This window comes from Dreissena polymorpha, chromosome 2 (assembly GCF_020536995.1).
Source record: "Dreissena polymorpha isolate Duluth1 chromosome 2, UMN_Dpol_1.0, whole genome shotgun sequence".
NCBI lineage: Eukaryota > Metazoa > Mollusca > Bivalvia > Myida > Dreissenidae > Dreissena > Dreissena polymorpha.
In genome coordinates this window covers 36,380,746-36,405,170 of record NC_068356.1, presented here as the reverse complement: position 1 = coordinate 36,405,170, position 24,425 = coordinate 36,380,746, and the positions used below count along the sequence as shown (strand labels likewise).

Below are 24,425 nucleotides of genomic sequence, written 5' to 3'. Positions count from 1 at the left end.
GCAGCAAACAGCATAAAACCTGAACAGACTGCGAGCTACTCGCAGACTGTTCTGGTGTTATGCTGGTTGCAAAAGCCATTTTAAGCTCGACTATTATATATAAAATATATATAGTGGAGCTATCCTACTCACCCCGGCGTCGGCGTTAGCGTCTGCGTGAGCGTGCAAATGTTAAAGTTTTTGTATATTTTCTTTGTCCCTTGACATATTGCTTTCATTTTTTGCATACTTCTTTACCAACATGACCCCCAACTTATAAACAAGAGCAGACAACTCTATCAAGCATTTTTCATAACTACGGCCCCTTTTCCACTTAGAAAATGCAGCAAATGTTAAAGTTTGCGTACTACCCCATTTATTTTCATTGTCCCTTGACATATTGCTTTCATATTTTGCATACTTGTTTACCAACATCACCCAAACCTATAAACAAGAGCAGACAACTCTATCAAGCATTTTATCATAATTATTGCCCCTTTTATACTCAGAATATGCATATTATTGATAAATCTATGTTAAAGTTTGCTCACTACCCCAAATATTTCCTATATCCTTTGACATATTGCTTTTATATTTTGCATACTTGTTTACCAACATGACCCCAACCTATAAACAAGAGCAGACCACATTTTACATTATTATGGCCCCTTTTACACTTAGATAATTGAACATTTTGCTTAAATTGCCATAAACTTCTTTATTTATGATCACATTGTATTAATACTTTGACGAAACAACACTTACCTGAATACCACAATGGATTCCACCCAAACAATACCCCACGCCCCTACCCTGAATCCCTCCCCCCACCCCCAATTATTTTTTTAAACATCATCTTATAAATTACCCCACCCCACATTAGACCCCCCTCTCACCCCCCAATTTTTTTTTCAAACATCATCTAATAAATTACCCCACCCCACATTATACCCCCCTCTCACCCTACCCCCCCCCCCCAATTTTTTTTTTCTCCTTTTTTTATTTTTGAAAGATCGTCTAATAAATGACCACACCCCACATTATACCCCCTCTCAACCCCCCCCCCCCAAAAAAAAAATAAAAAATATTTTTTTCCTTTTTTATTTTTGAAAGATCGTCTAATAAATTATTGAATATGAACAATTTCCCCATGATGGCTTACGTTATAATGTCAAGCACTCGAATAGTCAAGCGCTGTCCTCTGACAGCTCTTGTCACTTTGCTTCTTATGGGGGAAAGGGTTAAATAGATTATTTACTAAACAACATGTTGGTAAATTTTTAAAATTAAGTTCACATTGAAAAATATAATTCCAGTCACCGCTGTTATAAATTATATTGTTGTGTTGTTATTGTTGTTAAAAATAAAAGTTAAAAGAGATCAAATATATATGTGATCATGCTACATACATTGACATTTTCCGTATAAATGTGATATGAATGTTAATAGATAAATATGTTCAGTAAATTGTCAGTAATTGTTATTATCAAATTGTTATTTTTTTTACTGTGTTGAACTGAATGTTAAAATATTTGTGATCACTGACTTTATTATTTCAGTTATATTAATGGTATTATTTTCACATTGAAATAAATCTCCCACCTTCATATTATTTTTTGTAGCATAATTTGTTAAACATTTTGAATGGTGTTAGCTAATTTTTTTAAAGGATTAAGAATATAACTTATTCTTATGTTTCATTTGTTTGTATATTTTACTTACCTTTCTATGTTTTAACAGTTGTAGCACAGGGTACTTTCACATTGCATGTTTACATGCCTGTCACCTGACCATGACTTACAGAAGTATCTCACCTAACATGGTTATAGCATTTACTGCTTTTAGTTACTTTTACTTTTTAGTATGTTTTATTTTATCCATATTCATTTGATGCATGGAGTTATACGATGGCTCATATTGTGGTGATAAATTCCTCAATTTTTATAAGGCCAGACAGAGTCTATTAATCCTGAAAGGCGTTTTCAAATTACCGTTAACTACTGAGTGGATCTTGCTCATACTTACACAGTTCAATGACCTTAATGTATAGATAACCTTACTATGTGAGAAATCCTTTCTGTTACGAAATCCACTTTTTACATTCTGATAGCCTGTTGTAGTTATTTTGAAGTTGTTTGTATGAAAATATATGTTGCATAGATGTTCTGTTTTGTCAAAAGCTGAAATTGCCCAATCCTATTATAATTCTCTTCTTTCTAATTTGTGGTAAACCATGTGTATTAAGGTATTAAGTAAGGGTAATTTTGTTATTGTTCAACTTAGGAATTAATTATCTAATAAATTGTTTGTTGGTCTGGTCAATACTTTACTACAACACTTACATTTTTGTTATTTTTTCCCAAAGGTTGTGTTATATTCAATAATCATTTATTTAATTTTTATGGTAACTTATTTTGCAACAAATTCACTTCTTAGTTTAGAAGGAAAAATACAAATAATATTTACATCTACATGATTGTGAATCATACTTTCATTCATCCTAAAAAAGCCACTTATTTATATAAGGCCACATACATTTTTTTTTAAAGAAAAAACTAGAATTAACAGAAAAATTATTTTATTTGCATTCAACACTTACATTTTGTAAAAAAATAAATAAATAAATATGTTCATGCATTTAACAACACTGATGCATTTTTGTCAATCAAAATTAACTCGGAAAAATAAATAAAGATAAGTGGTAAATGATAGTTGGTGTTCTATTTTATCCCTGTACCTTACACTGTCATCTTAATTAAATGTGAATTATCAAGGTGGAACTAAGAAGTCTGAATAGGAAGCCAAACTACATCTTATTAACAGAAATTTACCCCAGAAAGTGTGAAAATCTGCTTTATTCAACAAAAATCAGAAATGTTAGTGGCAGTGCCAATTTTTGTCACTAGTAATGCCAACATAAGCATCCACATTTATTACTTATGGAAAACACTGCTCAGCGAGTAAAACCATCATACATGTTTCAAAAAAGGTATGAACTTATGGGAACGCCCCTGAGTAGGGTGGTTGAAGTCGGTATAGATTTTGTCCAGAGCATAATACATTTTCCACCATGGATGGATTTTCAAACAACTTGGTACCAGTCAGAAACATGGAAGCAACATGCCACATACTTTTTCTTGAGAATTGTCAAGCCAAGCTAGACGGATTTTCAAATAATTTTGCAATAAATTACAAACATGATGAGAACAAGTAAAGCACACAAGAATCAGCCTACTTTGTCCAAGGTCTAGGTCAATGCCCATGATGAGAAATCAACTCTTTACAACTTAGAAGAAGTGAATAGGCAAGAGTTGCCTTAAATCACTTAGCATGTCTACTGTCAAGGTTATAGTCACAATTCTAGGTCAAATTAAATAAAGCATTATTTTGTTCAGAGGTTGTGAATTTTCAAATAGTTAAACAAAAGAAATAAGCAAGTAACAGAAATGACTTGCAAGTCAGGATTTTCACATGCAGAATCCAAGTCAAAATCACAGTTCAAGTTTTATTATTCCCCGCCATAGGCGGAGGGAAATTGTTTTGGCGTTGTCCGTCCGTCCGTCTCTCTGTCCGTCCGGAGCCATATCTTGGAAGTGCTTTGGCGGATTTCATTGAAACTTGGTATGAGTATGTATATGGATAAGAGGATGATGCACGCCAAATGGCATTATACACCATCTGTTAATAACGGAGTTATGGCCCTTTGTATCTTGAGAAAATGCTTTTGAGTGTCAAATATAATACTTTAGTGTCCAGAAGCATATTGGCGGGGGATATCAATTCAACAAATTTGCTTGTATAATAAATCTTTGATACTTTCTCCTATCCATTACTTTTTTAGCAATGATGGATTTTGAAATACTTAGTAGCTAGCATAAGTGGCCCACATTGTTACAAGACCACGATCACAGTAACAATTCAAAGTCAAAAGTGTCTTCAGCATAACAAATTTTTGTTACAACTTGGTCAAAGTTTATATACTGAGACAGAGTGATACACTCAAGAAGCGGCCATTAGGGAAAAGGTCAAAATTCAGATAAAAGTTCAAACATAACAAACAAGAAACCGTCGGAGACGGGTGATGCTCCCCAAAGTTTTTTTTGGTCACAATATTGCACTATATATTCAGATAAAAGGAAACATCTTGAGGGGCATAACTTTGGACAAAATAATACGATGGATGGTTTAGCAACTTAAAAATTTCAAAGGGCCATAACTCTCTAAATAAATCGTCTAACCAGAACCCACAAATAACATGCGCATCTCCTCAAGGTAGTTAAGCTTCCCATACAGCTTCATTGAATTCCAGTCAGTAGTTGGGGAGAAATAGCCCGGACAAGAATTGCACTATATGTACAGTTTATAGACAATTTCAAAGGGCTATTACTCATGAAAAATCATTCGACCATAACCGGCTGATAATATGCACATCTCCTGTTGGTAGTGAAGCTTCCCATAAAGTTCATTGAATTCCCGTAATAAGTTGCTCAGAAATATGTCGGACAAGAATTGCACTATATGTACAATGGAAAATTTCAAAGGGCCATTACTTTTTAAAAAATACATCCGACCAGAACCGGCTGATAATATGCACATGTCCTCTTGTTAGTGAAGCTTCCCATAAAGTTTCATTGAATTCCAGTCAGTAGTTGCTGAAAAAAAATAGCCCGGACAAGAATTGCACTATATGTACAGTTAATGGAAAGTTTCAAAGGGCCATAACTCTGTGAAAAATCATCCGACGAGAACCGGCTGATAATATTCACATCTCCTCTTGGTAGTGAAGCTTCCCATAAAGTTTCATTGAATTCCGGTCATTAGCCAATGGAGATCGAACAATGCTTGCCTGGAACTATCGTATTTTACCGATTAAGAACTAGCTTTGCACACATATTTTGAATTCTCTGCATTTTATTAAGATCACACTGGGCGGCCTCATACAATAAGACGTTACAGTAATCTAGATCTGAAACAACCAATGATAAGCCAAGAATCTCTGTGGCTTCACTTGTTAAATATTTTCGAATGCTTTTGATTTTCAAATAATTAAGCATGGCTGTTCTACATTTACGCGTTATATGCTCCTTAAAATTAAGTGTTTCATCTAGAAAGGCACCAAGATAGCGTATAAACTTTTGTTTTGGAATTGCATCATTTATAATGACAACCGACTCAGTCACACACTTGTCAAGTTGTTTCCGACTACCAAACATTATAAATTCCGTTTTTGAGTTATTCATTTTGAGCTTATTCCCATTCATCCACTTGTTAATGGTTATTGCGCAATCTTGAAGGTCTTGTATTGCTTTGCGTTCCATCGATGGTGTTGGAGTAAAGCGTATATTTGCAGTGTGGTCATCAGCGAATCCATACACAGAAATATGCGGCGGAATGACATCGAAGAGCGTTCCTGCGTATGTTAAATATAACCAAGGCCCGAGACAGCTTCCTTGTGGTACAGAACACTGTAGCTGGCGTGGAGCTGACATCGTTGATTCGATTTTGACACGGTAACTTCTCGGTCGTATATACGAGTCTAACCAGTTCAATGCGGTGGCACAGACGCCATATTGACTGTTAAGGACGTCCAGTAGAATGTTGTGGTCCACTGTGTCGAATGCAGCGCTTAAATCGATGGCTATTAAGGCGGTGACTTCCTGTTTCTCCATGCCACCCAGAAGGTCATTGATAAGTCGCAGCAGGGCTGACTCACATGAATGATGTCGCCGATATGCCGTCTGGTTTTCGGTAAAAGGTTATAACTATCGGTGTGGATGTTAAGCCTGAAGAGAGCAGCTTTTTCAATCAATTTGGATAAAAATGAGAGATAGCTTACTGGTCTATAGTTCGAGAGTTCAAGTTCGAGACCAATTTTCTTGATCAAAGAACGTACTATCGCTTGCTTTCCGCTTTGTAATGAAAGATTCACTAACCTGGTAAAAAGAGGGAGTATGTCATTTAAATGTGATTTAAGAACATTTGTTGGAAAAACATCAAGTTCACAAGATTTAGTTTGCAATTAAGAAATAAGAGTTTTAACTTCGTCTTCAGACAGTTCTTGCAATGTTTCAAACAATTGTGCATCTTTAATTTCTGCTTTGTAATCATCAAAATCTTTCCAACATTCTCGAATGATATCAATTTTATTCATAAAATGATCAGCAAATGCTTCTGCAAGGTTGTTTTCGGGAATGTCATTTGGCGTTTTATCTTCTATACTTTTGTCCGTCAATTCTGATACAAATTTGTACAGTATTTTCGAGTCTCCCTTGGAATTGATTATTTTTTGGCTCGAAGTGTTTCACTTTTCTCGATTTATTTCGTGAGTGTAGTTATTTCGGGCTTCTTTCAATTGTTCATATAGGTGCGGATGTTTATATTTTCTCCACAGACTTTCAGCTTTGCGAAATTTTCGTTTAAGTATCACAATATTTTCGGTAAACCATGGTTTGGGAGCACGACATATTTTCATTTTCTCTTGCATTGGCGCGTGGGTATCCAGTATTCGTTTTACTTCATCTTCAAACTGGTCAACAAAATTGTCAATACTGTCAGCGTCAATAGCTATATTTCGAAGATCCTTCGCAAATTCACTTTTGTTCATGTCTTTTAGGTTTCGGTAAGATACACGTTTGCAAGTAATTGTTTCTTTTTTGATGTTTGTCACAATTTTCAAAGAGCAATGGTCAGAAAAATATGTACCAGGCGTACAGGATAGAACATCGACGCCATTGGCGGCTTCTGTTTTATCAAGATCCAGAGTGTTTCCTGCAACATGGGTACTAAAATCTACGTGCTGTACTAACCCCATAGCAAACAAAGAATTTTTAAACTCAGTAATTGCTGTGTTCTATTCTTGGATATGTAGATTAAAATCACGCATTATCATCAGGTTTGAATAAATCGGAAGAAACTCTTCAAGCATTTGGAAGAAATCAGCTACAAACTGGGTGCACGTAGATAATGATGGAGGTCTTTAAACGCCAATGACATGCATGGTGATGTTTTCAAATACCAGCTTCCAGATACCAAATTCAAAACTGTGTGTACAACTGTTTAAAAGTTCTGTCACGGCGATTCCATTTTTATAGGTTTATCATGCAATACCACCACCAATCCTGTTTTTACGATTTACCATGCTGATTAACCGTTTTGATTGAAATCCGAGGTTTCATATTGATGTGATTTTTCGTCGGAGTACCATGTTTCCGTAAGAACTGCGAAATCAGTTTTTCCTTCTCGTATCATTTGCCCTATTATGTTGTCTTTTTTAACAGCCGAACGGCAATTAATCGTCATACAAGTAACTCTTTCATTAAGTCTATTGTATATCTTTGTTTTGTTTACTGGCGGGTACGTGAGGTTACTAAAATCCGTCTTCGGCATAGCGAGAGTCTAATGTACTCTACATGATGTGGAGACATATTGCGCGTAAATGACTTGTTTCAATACTGTCAAAGTATGAATTATTTAAAACGAAATCCACTCACCCATCCCATTTTATTTCAAAATACGAATGCAAATCTTAAAACTGTTTTTGTGATCAAAATATATGATAGTTCTATCGAATATGGTCAATGAGTATCGTCCAAATCTCAAAATGCCAATTTTCATTGCCGCAGCCGATGGCTTGAGCATAATTTTATTTTCGCAGTCATGAACCATCTAATAAGTAGCCGCGGCCGATGTACGTCTAGGGCCGTTTTTCCAACCCCACTCGAATTTAAACGTTGATAAAAATGTTGTGTGTTCATGTGGGATGCTGTAATTTGGAATAACCGAAGTGAAATTTTTAAATATTTCAATAAAATGTTGTTCATGTTTATCTATAGTCTAAATCCTGTGTAATTAAAGTATTACAGAGAGAGAGTGGTGAATTTTTGTTTGATTTTTGACCACATTTTAACGGATTTCTTTGACAGTAAGCAGCTAGGAAGGTAAGGATTACGTTCACAAAGTCATTCTTACTTAGGCTCTCAAAGAACACGCGCAAATCTGCTCAATTCAATACGTAAAATATAAAGAATAGGGAAATACTTACACTCCGCTTTTACCCGACATGTGTACGCTTCCGCAGCCGATGGATGAACCGCAGACGATGCGTTAGTCGATTGCACGGTGTTTTATTACTTCATCAATTTTGCAGCGATTTACACGATCTCGGTCTTATTCAACGCATAAATGGATGAATAACCAATTAAAATACGGCGTGGGCGTATTAGTACCATTACATGTACACATGGAGTATACATTATCATATTATTCTATATATACTAGTATATTACAAGATCATACTAAATGTCAGTCTTTGTATTTCATTATTCTCATTTGAGTTCCTATTTTTTTCTGGTGGGTTACAGTATTTTTTGGTTATGTAAGGCACATACATTATATGCTGGTCCCTTGCTAATGTTATTCTGTGTACGCAAATATTGATGACGTCATTAACAATAATATAATAAGAATAATACTGTGTGGGCTGTGTGTGTGAACGGAGGAAACGATCGGCTGTTTTCTACTGTCTTCTAACATTTTGACTCTTAAAGATTGAACTTCGTTTAAATATTTAGTTGCATTCAATAAGTTAACGCTCACTTTGAAGTCTTATGGAGCTTCGTGGCCTATTGTTGGTTATCTGCTCTGCAATATGTGCAACGGTTGGGTTTTCGGAATGGGCCCAGCATCACAATTATGAGGCGATGAAAGATGTTATGACAAGAGTCAACAAGAAGTGTCCCAAGATAACGAAGCTTTACGAACTACCAGTTAACAATGAGTTTGGAGTACCAACTGAAACTTGGAATCACCGAAAACTACTTGTACTTGAGTTTGCCAAGAGACCAGGCGAACATGTTGAAGGTATCCTTCTTTCCTATTGTTTCATCCATTCCAATAGATTCATCCACCCCCTTATTTTGGTAATTATGACATATTTCTGAAAAAACTAATGTTGGTTAATATGCTTATTTAAAAAATTCTATAACATAGATGTTGTATTTTGGTTAAAACATGCAAACTTTAAAAAAAAATAGGGAAAATTTAAATTTAGGTAAAAATTTTGTTAAATCGGCTACACATGTTGTGTAAATACCAATAATTCTGAAAATATTAATGTTTAAACAGTATTTTGTGTTTATTAGTCTATATGAATATTTATTAAGTTAGTTATATCAAAATTACTTTAAAAGTTTAATGTTTTCCTATAAAAATGATGACTGAACAGATTGATAGTAAAGATACCAACAGATCAGGGTTGCTAGGGTGCCCACCTAGAATTGGCCTGTTACTAAGGAAATACCTGCATTGTGAATTATTTTGCCATACTTTTGTGCGGAAGATATAAAATGTTTAATTAAATGTCTTACTTGTGCTGAAAATCTGATCATTCAGTAGAAACAGTCAATTTTACTCTTAAGTGGCCGAATATTATATAGAGGAAAAGAGGCTATGTTAATATTTAGTTGAAGTTTACATTAAACCAATGCATTAGTTTGAGCCCTGAATGGTACAAGATACACTTTGCTCCTAGGTTTCATTCATTGGAGTTAGAAGTACATGGAAGCATTCCTGGAATTATTGGTTAATCTAAAAGGTGGTGGAGGAGGGCAGGCACAATATATACTGGAACACGGTTGACTGGCGTTACTTGAGGAATAATCACTTGCGTCTAGAAACAATCCTCATATATCAGATAAATGATGTAAAGGACAATCATATTTAACTTAACTTTATTGAACAACTGCCTTTTTACGGCGAAAATCCTTCAATATTAACTGCCGTAGAAACATATCCAACACCACTGTCCTCCATTGTTGTTAACTTTTTCTTCAGGTAGATTCGCGGTAAATAGGTTAAACAGCACCAGTTTTGAATTCAACATGGATTATCAAAGTTCCTACATATCCTTCAAACTTTCAAAGAAACAATCAATAAAGAATATAACAATTTAAATATATGGAATTTAAGACATCAAATTAAATAAATAGCCCAGTTATTTTCAGGCAGTGTCGTATTTTGTCGTTAAGATAATTAACTGAACTATAAAAAATCAAATATTGTTAAAGTCTGAGTTCTACGACATTTAATTACCAAAAAACGATTCCGATTTGTAGGGAGAGATGTTTTCTGTCAGATTTGACAAGTAGGTCACGCAGGTTTGGTTCATAAACAAAATCAAAAGGTCGCTAATGAAATACCGCGACTCAACCAGACCCGCGAGTTAACCAGGTTTGATTATAAATATTTTTTTTTAAAAATCAATAAATTTAAGTAAATTACAATGCAAATTTTCCCATTTTCAGTTTTTTCGCGATAATTTTTAAAACCAGTAGTACTTTTTCCCATTGGGAGAACAAATTGCTGGCAGGATATCATTTTGTTAAATTGGTGCTTAAGTAAGCGAGTTCATATACAGTAAATGTATTAAAATTATTGTATAAAATAATATCTTTTTTATATTACATCTATTTTCGTTTATAACATTGAATGATAATTAATAAAACAGGTCCGTAATTAAGCTAGTTTCACTGTGAAAGTTATAATTTATTGAAACATTATATACAATTTGTTGGAAAATAATGGGATCAGATCAAAAAAGAGCATGGGAAGGATCCAAGGGGCAGGTTGGGACTTTTGGGCCGCATGGTGCTGCGCCCTTCAATTTAGGCCTAGCTGGAGCACTGGTGTAGTGTGCCTAGGTAACAACCAAACACCTAGAAGGTTCAGATTTTAGAGCTCCAAACTGCTACTTAAGCTTGTTTGGACATTGTGTGCTCTTTTAAGTATACTTAAATTTACCCCAGGTACTGTAAATATACTAAAACGTACTTGGGAATTCTAACGCTTAATTGGTCGTTGTTGGCTTTGTTTGTCAAATCCATTGTGGTCATAGTTATTTCAATATTTTTTTAAATGACGTATATATTATCGAAACTCATACAACAAAAATGATGTTGAGGCAGATTTTTTAAAAGAGAATTCTGTTTCGTATTCCGTAGCGCGTTTTACGACATCAGATTTTTGGTGGGAATAATACTCGGGTACAGTCTAAGTTTGCCGGGTACATGTTGTTATATTTTCCGTTCCTGGGGTACATTTAGGTAAACTTAAGACTTTTCAGAGTACCCAGGGTACATTTAAGTAGTACTCGAGCTGACAATGACCAATCAAGCGATACTTAACTTGTGTTGTGGAAATTGTGGGTTCTACTGCACTCTGGGTGCAACTTTCCAGACAAGTATACATGTAACTTGTTTGAAGCTGACCATACTTTTGGCAAACTTTTAATGTTGCTGAGGACTGGTTAGTCAGCAAACTTATACCATTGCCTGATTGTCAAACTGATGAAATCTCAGCTCTGGCAATATTAAAATTGTTTATCTATCTAAAAATAATTTGCCACTTCTGTCGATTAAAAAAATCCCAATTTGACCAGACTCCTTTTCCCAAAATGGCTAGAAAACCCCCTGCAATGTTTACTTTATCAATATAAAGCATTTGATGGCAAACTTCAAAACATGCCAAAATCTGTGAAAATGTCCCTTTAGAGAATTAAATGACTAACTTCAATTCATGCCAAAATCTTGGAAAAGGTCCCTGTAACACAATTATGTTAACACTAATTATATCAAATAATATTAAATGTACATGTATAAAATGCATTTCATTGTACCTGAAGGTGTGCCAGAGTTCAAATACATCGCCAACATGCATGGCAATGAGGTGACAGGTCGGGAGCTCTTACTGAGACTGATGTCGTACATGTGCGATGTATACAATGGCGACATGGAACCTGAGGGGTCCTTCTCCAGAAAACACATCCAGCGTCTTATACAAAACACACGCATACATCTTATGCCATCCATGAACCCTGATGGCTGGGAAATTGCAGCAGTATGTACATGTTTGTTTGCTTGGAAAAGTTTGTTTGGATTTGCATTTTGCATGCGTTTGTTTTAGAGCCTTATCTAACTATTGCTTTTAGATTTTAAGGAAAAACAAATGATTATATAAACTATACTTCTAAGTTTTGTTTTATTTTATTTTTATATGTTTATTTAAATACTTGGTAATTCATAATTAATTTTGTAACAATTTTTTATTTCAGTATGTCAATAATCCAAATGTTGGGGTTAGAAGTCTCTAAATTATTTTTAGTAGCTTTTCAGTAAAATCAATAGTAAAAAGAATCCAAAATGTCTTACAGTCAGTTTTTGCATCATAATTTTCTTCATAAATTCTCCAGGCACTAGAATGTCACACTTGATGAATGTCTGTAAGGCACAGCATCTCAAGCAGGCTTGTCTTTTAAGAGAAAATGAGAAATTCAGTCCCTATATTTATTTGTCTTCAAATTGTTCTTACTTGGTATGTGTTTATTTGTTATTTGAAATCAGTTTGCTCTAATGGTATGTTATATATAATGAATATCCAAAATATCTCAGTTTTTGAACACTTAAACCGTACAACTAGAAGTTTAAAGGTATGCATACACTACAATCTTTTACATTCCACCGTATAAAAAGGTTAATGACTTGCAGCACAAAATATGCAGAAAAGACCGTAGTGGCATGAAATCATGTAATAGAAACGTTTCTCATACAGGTTGTTGCCTTTCCTAGAATGAAGTTATTATCAATCAGAATTGAGGGTGGCTCCCGGAAAAACGGTTTAATGCATGTGCGTAAAGTTTTGTCCCAGGGACAACACTTTTCCGCTTTATTGTAGTTTTTGTTGTATAGAAAGGCTCATCTAACCAAAATTCCCATATAGGCAGAAAGTGTCGTCCGGGATTATGCACATGCACAAAACCTCAGTTTTCTCAGGGCAAGGCTCAATTCTTTGTTTGCATCATTGTTCAGGGCAGTGTGGATGATTACCAGAATGGTGTCACTGCATGGATAGTGGGGCGGGCCAATGCTCACAACATTGACTTGAACCGTAACTTTCCCGATCTTGACAAGCTATACTACCAGACACAGACGAAAGCAGTTCACCCAAATAACCACCTAGATAAGGTGAAGGAGGTCATGAAAAACCTTACAGAACAGGTGAGCTTATATTATTAATTCATCATGGTAATGGTAAACATCATTTGTAAACTGCATGAAATGACCAAAATTGTGTTGAGTTGCCATGAAAACCAAGTGAACAAACAAAATCTGATGGTTAAGCTACATGAAATGCATTCAATCTAGTTTTCCATTAATAATCATTAATCTTTAGATTTTTAATGTTACATATCGGGAAGTGGTACTTTTCAGAATGTTACAAGTCAGCATTGTTTAGAACCGAGAAGAATAAATAGCTTTTCATGGTTTTCATAGTTTTATTGCACAATGAGCATGTGTTTGTCATACAGTCTAATTACATCTTCATTTCTCGATGAAATTCATTTGAAATAATCATTAAAATTTGCCTGTCATTGATTGCTTAGCAGCTTGAACCAGTGACTACAACGGTCATGAACAGGGGCTGTATTCATTAAACCATTATTAGACTTGGGGGGGGGGGGACAAGAATAGGCTTAGACCCAAGAAAAGTGCTACAGAGAATGACTATATGCAGGCTACAACTTGTGCTTATGTCATTTATGAAATGGTGTAAATAAAGCAGTAGCTAATAAGAGTTTGTTACTACCAAGTCAGACTCTTAATTGTTGTAAATTAAAATTTTACAAATATTCTTAGTCTTAAGTCCTAAGAATTGTTTGGCAAATACTGGCCCAGGACTCACTCTTCTGCTGTTTATGCAGACTTCAATGATACCCTTCTGTCAGTAATCTCTCAGTGTTTTGCAGCTTGAACCCGAGACCAAGATGGTGATGAGCTGGATCCACTCTGTGCCGTTTGTCCTGTCCGCTAACCTCCACAATGGTGACCTTGTTGCTAACTACCCATTTGACGAGACTCGGGATGGTAGCTCCCACAGCCGCTCTCCCTCCCCCGATGACGATACTTTCATGTAGGACCTCAATCAGTACTCATATGTGTCTTGCTCTGAGAAAATGCATGTGTGTAAAGAGTCATCAAAGATTAGCCTGTGCAGTCTGTCTTAATTCGATTTTCACTATGAAGAAACTTCCTTCAAACAAAATATACAATGCAACACAGGAAAGTGTTTGTTGTTGATCAGCCTGTGCAGACTGCACTTTACGCAATTACATTAAATACCTATTTCTGCACTTTACGCACATACATTTAAACCCTATTTTTCCTGAAGGAGTCTCATATTAATGTAATTTAACTTGCACTCATGATCATTTCATCAATAGACATGCCTCATTTGTTAATAAATAATGATAAAAATGTGTTTTATTCTGCTAAAATGGTTGATAAGCATTATTTTTATTTAATTAATAAATGTTCTGTAATAAGTTAATCAAACGGTTTTCAGGAAAATAATCAAGTCAATTTTCAATTAAATAACAATTAATTTTAGAAGTTGCTCATTGCTAAATCAAACTTTTATAGATGTTAAAAGACCTGCGTCTGTGTAAAATGTGCTGATGGTACAATTGTGTTTGTTCCATGAGCAGTGAGTTGGCTAAGAGCTACTCTGAGGCTCACAAGACCATGTCCAACCCAACAAAGATGTGTGACACCAACGACTTCAGCAAAACTGACGGCACCACTAATGGAGCAGCCTGGTACTCGGTTCCTGGGGGTCAGTCACTTTACTTAAACATGTTACATGTTTTTAATTGACTTTATTTGTTTTCACCTATCATCTGTTTTCTTTAAAATGGCTTTTAAGTAATTTGACTTTCATTCATTTTATCAATCTTGTTTTTTCATAGTTTATTTAAAGATTTATTTACATCTGAGCAGGCCAGTCACCCACATCACCTGGCTTTATTCTGACATTGACCTAATTTTGGACTTACAATAAGTAAGAAGGTTTAAACTCTTGGTTTATCCAAAATGACGTGTTTTGTTTATGACCAATACAGCTTGCTAACAAAGCTTTGATGCTTGAAAGTATGTTATGTATGAAAACTCTCAAAACACCCGCATCACCTGACCTCATTTGACCTTAACCTTGACCTACAGAAGGTCAACATTCTTGGTTTAATCAAATTGAGTGTCCAATTTACGTAAATACTACTTTCTCTTTAGAAAATATTTTCATAGTATTGTACACCCGATAATGTTTTAAGTGTATATCTACTCTATTTCAGTGCACAATTTATTGTCCGGTGTTTTATGTATTCAATTTATTGTCCGGTGTTTTATGTATTCAATTTATTGTCTGGTGTTTTATGTATTCAATTTATTGTCCGGTTTGTTATCATTTGAGCCTAGTTCTGGTAAAACTGAGTTTTATGCATTTGCAGTCTGCACAGGCTTATCAGGAACAACACTCTCAGCCTTTATGAAATATTTCGTTAAAAAGAAGTTTGAATAAAAAATACAGATAAGGTGGAAGTTTCGTCCTTGAGCAGCCTTTATGGACTGCACATGCTAATCAGGGAGGACACTTGAGGCACATGTATTACCCCTTAAGAGACTAAATTGATATCACCTGTGCCCATTCTGTGAGCAGGTATGCAGGACTACAACTACCTGAGCACCAATTGTTTTGAGATCACACTGGAGCTGGGCTGTGAGAAGTTCCCCCCGGCCTCCACGCTTCCGCAGATCTGGGAGGACAATATCGACGCTCTCTTAAACCTCATGTATCAGGTAACTTTGTCACCATTCAAAGCTGTTTGTTTGCTGACATGTATGTGAGTTTCTTAAAGAAGTATTCTCAAAATGGAAATTACTCACAAATACATAAAAAGTAGAGTATCTTTGAACAATATAGTCAGGGTCCCAAATAATTATTTAGGAAATGGGGTTTTAACCCATTGATTTTGAAAAATAGGGTGATTTCATTCTTGAAATAGGGTGAAATGAGTTATGATTATGCATACATGTACCTTAAAATCATTGCTGCTTTACTTCTGTTGAAGCTGCACACTTGTATTGATTTCTTAATTAACTTAAATAAACTAATGTTTCATAACATCTTTAACCCTTGAAACTTTCCATAATATAAACTTTTAACTTAAAAAAACCCTGATGTTAACTGACATGTTTGTAACTGTCAAACATGTAAACAAAATGGATAACACCAATGATTTGGCACTAAATGGCTCATGGTTCGATCAAGTTTGGATCGACTGATAATGAGTCTGATATTTTTGCGCAACAATTGTTTTATGTCTTCGACCTCTCTTAGACATTTTTATTTCGTATAGTAATAGAAACTGAAAGTACAGACGCTTTACAAATACATGCACAATAAGAGACGGATTAAGTCAGATTAAAAACGGATGTACCGGTATGTCATTGTAAAAAAATTTAGTCAGACACTTTATGTAACTATGAAATTTAGTCTGCAGAGCGTTTGAATAACTTTGACTGCTTTCCTGCTCCTTCATCCTGGTGCTTGCTGAATGAAAGCGTGGCGGCATTACGATAATAATTCCAAAGAGAAAATATCGAAAATGAGAAAAGCATTTGATCGAAACTATTGTATCAAACGCATAAAATTTGACAAATTTGGGTAAAAGTCAATTTGGGTACGTTTTCAATACGCATGATATTGTATTCTTTTGCGTTTTTAAAAATTTTAATAGACTGAACGACGCAGATACACAGCTTATCTGGTGCACTGTATATTGCTCAATTGTTGCAAACAGGTACAATGTGCCTTGTAATTTCAATGTCACATGGTACCTTTTTGCACCCAGGGGGCGATATTGAGTTATAGAATTTTAACTCAATGGCAGTATGGCAGCTTTTCCATACCTTTAAGTGGGTTGGTAAAATGTCCCAAATATCTCCAGTATTTAGCTCACCTGACCACATTGTATATGGGGAGGTTTTAGGATACTGTGGTGTCTGTCAGTCAGTGAGTGTGTCTGTCAATCTTCCCTTCTTTTAAACCGCTGGGCATTATTTAACAAAACTTCACCATAATGATCCTTTGGTGATTCTCTTTCAACTTGATTCAAAATGTACTGGTCTATTGCACATGTAGGTCACCAGGGATAACAATGTTTTTTAGTTACTAGTAATATTGATATTAATAAATCTTCACAAGTCTATTTAATCGCTAGTGGCAGTTATGATATATGGTATGTTGCACTCTATTGTTTTACTCTTCAAAGTGTGTTAAAATCATGCCCCATATATCACGTGATTTTAACAGACTTATATTGTAAATAACTTATACAATCTTATTCTTTGAAACAATATTTGTTCTAGATTTTTTTCAGACTATCAAATCAGTGTCATACAGAGTAAAAAAACTTGATAAAAACCACTGTTATTTTAAAACGTAACAAGATATACGCATAAATTGAACGATTTTGGGCCTTTCCTGGAAAATATTATTTAACATGCTTGCAAAACATGTATACAGCTTCTGTTGCTGATAATTAGATGGTAATAAATGCAAAAACTGTGAACAGAAACACATGTTTATTCAAATATTCAATTGATATTTAAGACATAATTCATTATGCATGCAGTTTTCTTTAGAATAATCTGGTAATGCCTTGAATTTCTTAGAGACTCATGCTCTAAATTTCAATTAGCAAATTCATATGAGTGTGTACATTTCTGGTAAAGTGATCTTGTTCATGAATTGTCATATATAATTGATGTGTCAATAATTTCACATACATGTAACTCTATTTGCAGTGTGCGTTTTTTCATATACATGATAATTGTGATTCTCAAACAATGCTGGTGATGCGAATTATTTAAGTTGTTTTTTTTGTCATAGACAAGGTGCTTCGCGGTGCGATATAGTAATGCAATGCATGTTTTGGTGGTCTCAATAGCGGACAATGAAGCTACTAACCAGGCTGCGCATATGGCTTACCCTCTAATTTTTTTGCATGACCCTGCTAATAAATATTTCACCTTCTGTTTCTTTTTATCCAGTGTATTGATCTATTTCTGTTTTATTTTGTGCCTTTTACAAAGCACTCAAAAAGAATAATTTGTAATAATTTTTTAAATGTGAATAATCACTTTAGATTATTTTTCCAAATCATGTGAAAACATTTATCATTACATTAATATTATTGTTTCAAAATCCTAAAAACTGCTTGTATTCATAAGTTCCCTTGGCAAAATCAGTATTTTTTCCATGCCCCAAAATAATTATTAAGTAAGGGGGGAGAGAATGTGTAAAGATTAAATTGTGTCTTTCCTTCTCACTTTGTATGAAACATTTACTGATCTCAAACTGCTGTAGAGATGATACAACTCCATAGAAACACTCATCATCTTGTAAACTTAAGCTAAATTGTATAGGATTTTGTGACAATAACCACAATGAGGTTGAATTAGTTTTATTTAGAGAGAAGTCAGATTAATTTGTATGATGAATATGTAAGAAAATGATTGAGGACCAGAACACGGAGAAAATAAGGTTCATTGTCGTACACATAAAGTTATTATCAGTTGTATGGAAGTCTGAAGTGACAAGCAGCGCGTTCTATGACATATTTCACATGAGCACAACATTCTCTAGATGAGCTCCTGCCATCACCTTTTGACCTCAGTTTGTCGTCCCTTGTCAACATTTACCTTGTGAACATTCTAGAGGCCACATATATTGCTCATGAAACTTGGTTAGAATACTTGTCTCAATAATATCTCTGCGGAATTTGAAACTGGTCAAGTAGGGTAAAAAACTAGGTCACTTTGGTATATGTAAAGAAAAAGTTTGCCTCATCATCATTAAACATTTAATCAAGTTATACCTGGGTTGAGTTGGAAAATGGTTTGGTCCTTTGAAAAACATGGTTTTCAGGGTGTGTGCCAGTTTTCATTATATGGCCTTTGTGAAATCTTGTGAACACTCTACAAGTAATTTTTTTACCAATAATAATAAAACTTTCTCAAAAAATTTCTTCCAACGATATGTGGGTGAAGTAAGAAATGGTCCTCTTTTGTAAAAAAAGAGTAAGGTAGTAGTTTTCATTATATAACCATATTGAGACATTACCATGGGAGCAGGTAAGTTCATTTGTATATCAGGTGAGTGCCTTAGGGCATTGACCCTATTCTTTAAGCTTACATATCAGATGTCAGATTTAACATTATAATTGTAAGACACTTTCACGTGTAACAGTTTTGTTGATTATCAAAATTTTATTTGATTTAAAGAAGACATTATTCATCCTTTATATCAGAATTATTCTATCAACACTTTATGATTTTATGGCATTTTTAGTTTAAAATTGCTCTATTCTAAGCAAAAAAAAACTACCGTAATTACTCTATGTTTTCGGACACTTAAAAATAATTATTTTGTTGCCTGTCTGAAAACTTAGGTATGAAAAATATTCACAAAATACAGGTGTCCGAAAACTTAGAGTCGAAAATTAAAGTGTCCGAAAATAGCGTCAATTGTTTCAACGACTACCGGTAATAGCAGGCGCTTGTAAATACCATGCCGTATAGTATAAATTACAGTTATATATGTTTGCACTGCATTTTAAATAATTTTAACTGCTTAATTTATTTGACAGAAAGTTACTACAAGGTTGTACTTTGACCAACGAGTTCAAAGATGAGCATTTGATGTACCGATACTCTCTAGTATGAACCTGTAATTAACGCAATAAAAAAAGCAAACTATGAATTCTTTGTTTGTTCATTTCAGATAGTTGTTGTCTAACACCTTCCATTGTTCGTAAAACTTGCAATAGGGTGCATCACACTTTGAAGCGTTAAGTATTTGTCACAGTTATTTTACTGAGAAGGGGTATAGTACCATTGCAGTAGATAATTAAACTGTTAAATGGCATTACCCCTGGTAATTCTCATAATGCGTATGCTATCGGGCGAAACCATTCTTTAATACCGGTTTACAAGGTTATTTACCCAATAACGCAAATGTAATGGTCCGTTGCCCTCAGGCATGCACCTGCCATGTTTTATGATGTTAATCTGGTTGTAAAACCCCACAATCAAAGTGTCATTAGATATCGAAAACAGGACCGAAATTGGGTAAAATAGCGCTGTAAAATAAACTGTCCGAAAACTTAGAGATATTAATTATGGACGAAAACTCATGTGTCCGAAAATTAGATGTCACGAAAAATAAATATTTTTGCTAAAAAAAGGGGTGTCCGAAAAAACTAGAATGTCCGAAAACACAGAGTAATTACGGTAGTTTAGGTGGAAAGTGCTGTCCCTGATAAGCCTGTGAAGATGACACAGGCTAATCAGGGACAATACTTTACATACATTAATGAAGCCGATTGTATTTCTTGCAGAGCCACATTGGAATCAAGGGCTCCATTGTGCTGCCTGACAACATGCGCCCTGGAGAGCTCATTGCCAGTATAAGGGTTCAGAAAATGGACACCGGAGAGGTCATCGACCATGACGTGACGTCCAGTAAGTAACATTTGTGCTCAGTGTTTTTTCTCTGAAAATCTTTTGTCTCATGAGTTTACTTTAAACCTATTTATTTTAGCTCGATTGCATAAAAAGCCTAAGGCTTGTTTGAAACGCTGTCGAGTCCATTTCCTGGGACTAGAACCAGTACTTGGTGTCTATGGGGGAAATCTAAAGAAAGCTCCCACAATGGGGATCGAAACCGTGACCTCCCGATTGCTAGACCGACACCAAATCCACTACATCACTGCATCTTGAGTTTGTATACATATGTACCAATTATTTATTTCAAAATAGAGTGAGTGTTTTTTTTCTTCTTCTTATAATTGAATTTAAATTTCTGTGTATTACATGCACTGATTTCTTTTCTAAAGCTGTAGGATATTATTCTTTATCGGAGAACTCATTGATAGACCAATTGTAAAACATATTTTGTTCTCGTACTTATTTTAAGTTAAACAGTTAGGGTAAATTGCTGCTATAGTCTGATGCTGAAATAAAAATCTTTGCGTTCTCAGCCCGATATGGTGATTATTTCCGTCTGCTGTCCAACGGTGTGTACAACATTAACGCCACCATCATGATCGAGGGTTCAGACGGCAGCGTGCATCGCGTAGTTCGCTCGGCCTGTGTCGAGGTGGAAAATTTCCCCTACATGGAGAGTGCATTCAACGCACCGGAACGCATTGTGGACTTTGACTTCACCGACCTTAGTCAGGAGTATGACTTGAAAGGGTGTACGGATGAGGCTGAGGTTGAGGAACAGGTATTGAGGCTGTTTTGTTTTGGTCAGTTTGATTGCTCAAAATATGAGCCATGTTCTGGGGAAAATCAGCATGTGTGTGAAGTGTTTTGTCAGACAAGCCTGTGCAAATTATGAATTATTTTTAGTTTTGATTAAATTCAATACTCGTTCACTCACAAAACTTATATTATGCTATTTATAAGTTTTCTCATTTAAAAAGCATTCATAGAGTTATTCATGCATCTGTTGTTGTTTTTTTATAACTAGTAATGACACAATAAAGGATGTACTTTAATTCTTATTCAAAATTTAAGATGATTCATATTGGTAGATGAAAGAGTAAAAAATATCAATTGATAGAGGTGATAGATTTTCTTTAGAATTAATGTATGTATGATCATATTTTCATTCTGGCCATTAGCAATTTTTTTATACTGATAAAACAAACATAGCAGTAGTTAAAATATCCTAAAAACAGTAGTGCTCAACTGTGGGTTCAGCTTCACTCTAAGGTTGCATTGTTAATTTTAGAAATCTTGGAAAATGAAAAGAAAAATCTGTAAAAAGAAATTAGAATTTTAAAATTAAGACAGAGGCAGGTTGAGTTAATCATTCTAGAATAGTGTAAAGGTATGTTTTGATTGCAGCTGAATTGTGTATGATTTCTCTGTGCAATGCAAATATTAGGTCACTGTTAGAACTTCTCTATAGCTCATGTCTTGTTTATCACTAGGATGTGGAGGAACTGCGCTACCCAATTGACGACTACAGCAGCCTTATCAAAATTCTACAAGAGAATGCCAACAAGAATCAGCGCAGATATGGCTATTACTAGATGACAGAATACAAACACTTCAGATATTTTACTCAAACATTGTTCTAAGAGTATTCTATTTTAAGCTCACCTAAGCAGCAATTACGCATTTGCAAAACATACATAATTTCACAGCATAATACCAGCAATTGATATCAAGGTTCACATTTAATTTCTTATATTTTTGTGTCAGTCTCTAATTAATATCAGGTAGACTATGCTTGATCCTAAACCCTAAAGTTATGTCTACTTCATGAACTTTTTGCCTAATATTATAAAGTATTCTTGAAGTTATTTTAGAAAATCATTAAACTGCAGGGCTTACCTTTGTTAAAAAGTTTATTTAGCCAAATTTGACACACTATGGCATTTTTTTTCATTTTGGGTATTTTCTTGTTTGTTTGTTTTATCTAAAGAAAAAGTTAAAGCCAAACAGAATCTTCTTTAGTCAATTTTTTAATTGGTAGCCATTGTCTTATTTTGCAAATAGCAGAGAAAAGCCTGAACGGACAATTATTATTCTTTCCGTTCTCGGTATTGTGAAGTAGGACATCTCGTACTTAACCCACCTTATCATGCAATGTCCTTTATATTCTTACGTGGTTCCCACCAATATCTAAAGCAATGTTGGTACTCTATTATTGATATTCTTACAAAATGACCAATGTAATGTATCTGAAGTTAAGTGTCAGATAATTTTGATCTTTCAATATTTGTTTTTAATTACCACCAGATTGTAATGATCTTTCATGTGTTTTGTTTGGAAATACCACCAGATTTTTTATAAAATACAGTTGATTTTTATAGATTTATGAAAAATTATTTCTGTGTGTGATTTGATTAAATTTTGTAAAGTGTAATTATGCGTGCTGATTCTTTCAAATATAAAAAGAAAAACTGAAATCAAAAGTTGTATTTAAAAAAAAAGAAAGCTAGATGATATAAATCTTGTATCTTAATTGCTATTTTTTGCTATGCATTTTGTTTATCAATGTACTTATACTATATCGATAAATATAAAAAATAGCAAAGAGTTAACCCTTCATATAGATGGAAGTTTTAAACATTTTACAGCATTTAGCATTTATAAAGTAAATACATTCCCATTATGTAAACGTACATTCCTTTCAATATTTTACAGTACAGTATTCTTTATACTGATTATTACTTACACAATCTATACTTTTGTGCAATACGTTGTTAAAGCTTGGTGATTGGAATATTTGCATACTTTTTATCAAGTCATCAATTTAACGTGATTAGCAAAATACTACCACAGCAACTTCGTATGGAATGTCCATAGATCAAATTCTTACATTGTCATATTTCTTTAACCCTTTTTTTTACGCTTTTGTAGTCCCTAAGAAAGTTATATTTAATTTAATACCTTTCTTACCAGATTCAAGTTTTGAAGGCTTCATTTCCAACCCTTAGATACTGATTAGCAGCAAACAGCATAAAACCTGAACAGACTGCGAGCTACTCGCAGACTGTTCTGGTGTTATGCTGGTTGCAAAAGCCATTTTAAGCTCGACTATTATATATAAAATATATATAGTGGAGCTATCCTACTCACCCCGGCGTCGGCGTTAGCGTCTGCGTGAGCGTGCAAATGTTAAAGTTGTTGTATATTTTCTTTGTCCCTTGACATATTGCTTTCATTTTTTGCATACTTCTTTACCAACATGACCCCCAACTTATAAACAAGAGCAGACAACTCTATCAAGCATTTTTTCATAACTACGGCCCCTTTTCCACTTAGAAAATGCAGCAAATGTTAAAGTTTGCGTACTACCCCATTTATTTTCATTGTCCCTTGACATATTGCTTTCATATTTTGCATACTTGTTTACCAACATCACCCAAACCTATAAACAAGAGCAGACAACTCTATCAAGCATTTTATTATAATTATTGCCCCTTTTATACTCAGAATATGCATATTATTGATAAATCTATGTTAAAGTTTGCTCACTACCCCAAATATTTCCTATATCCTTTGACATATTGCTTTTATATTTTGCATACTTGTTTACCAACATGACCCCAACCTATAAACAAGAGCAGACCACATTTTTACATTATTATGGCCCCTTTTACACTTAGATAATTGAACATTTTGCTTAAATTGCCATAACTTCTTTATTTATGATCACATTGTATTAATACTTTGACGAAACAACACTTACCTGAATACCACAATGGATTCCACCCAAACAATACCCCACGCCCCTACCCTGAATCCCTCCCCCCCACCCCCAATTTTTTTTTTTAAACATCATCTTATAAATTACCCCACCCCACATTATACCCCCCTCTCACCCCCCAATTTTTTTTTCAAACATCATCTAATAAATTACCCCACCCCACATTATACCCCCCTCTCACCCTACCCCCCCCCCCCCAATTTTTTTTTTCTCCTTTTTTTATTTTTGAAAGATCGTCTAATAAATGACCACACCCCACATTATACCCC

At 34.5% G+C, this 24,425-nt stretch overlaps 1 protein-coding gene and 1 long non-coding RNA gene across 4 annotated transcripts in view; one reads left to right on the top strand and one right to left on the bottom strand.

The window, feature by feature from the left end:
* The window catches only part of LOC127866609 (carboxypeptidase E-like), a 30,836-nt gene extending 8,027 nt beyond the window's left edge, over positions 1 to 22,809 (top strand). Inside the window, exons 1-9 of one of the 3 annotated variants that reach the window (XM_052407286.1) lie at positions 8,410 to 8,838; positions 11,657 to 11,871; positions 12,840 to 13,028; positions 13,778 to 13,941; positions 14,516 to 14,643; positions 15,523 to 15,662; positions 20,267 to 20,390; positions 20,909 to 21,156; positions 21,869 to 22,809. In XM_052407286.1, the coding sequence (XP_052263246.1) occupies positions 8,586 to 8,838; positions 11,657 to 11,871; positions 12,840 to 13,028; positions 13,778 to 13,941; positions 14,516 to 14,643; positions 15,523 to 15,662; positions 20,267 to 20,390; positions 20,909 to 21,156; positions 21,869 to 21,970 (1,563 nt within the window). In that variant the 5' untranslated portion in view covers positions 8,410 to 8,585 and the 3' untranslated portion in view covers positions 21,971 to 22,809. Of the gene's footprint in view, positions 1 to 8,409; positions 8,839 to 11,656; positions 11,872 to 12,839; positions 13,029 to 13,777; positions 13,942 to 14,515; positions 14,644 to 15,522; positions 15,663 to 20,266; positions 20,391 to 20,908; positions 21,157 to 21,868 lie in introns of those variants that run through there. The other 2 variants (XM_052407288.1, XM_052407287.1) reach the window with 2 other exon arrangements.
* LOC127866612 (uncharacterized) lies at positions 301 to 24,193 on the bottom strand. Its single transcript, XR_008043049.1, has 2 exons — positions 24,001 to 24,193; positions 301 to 606 (listed from the first exon to the last, which is right to left on the bottom strand). It is a non-coding gene; the product is annotated as an uncharacterized LOC127866612 (long non-coding RNA).
* Positions 24,194 to 24,425: the final 232 nt, after the last annotated feature.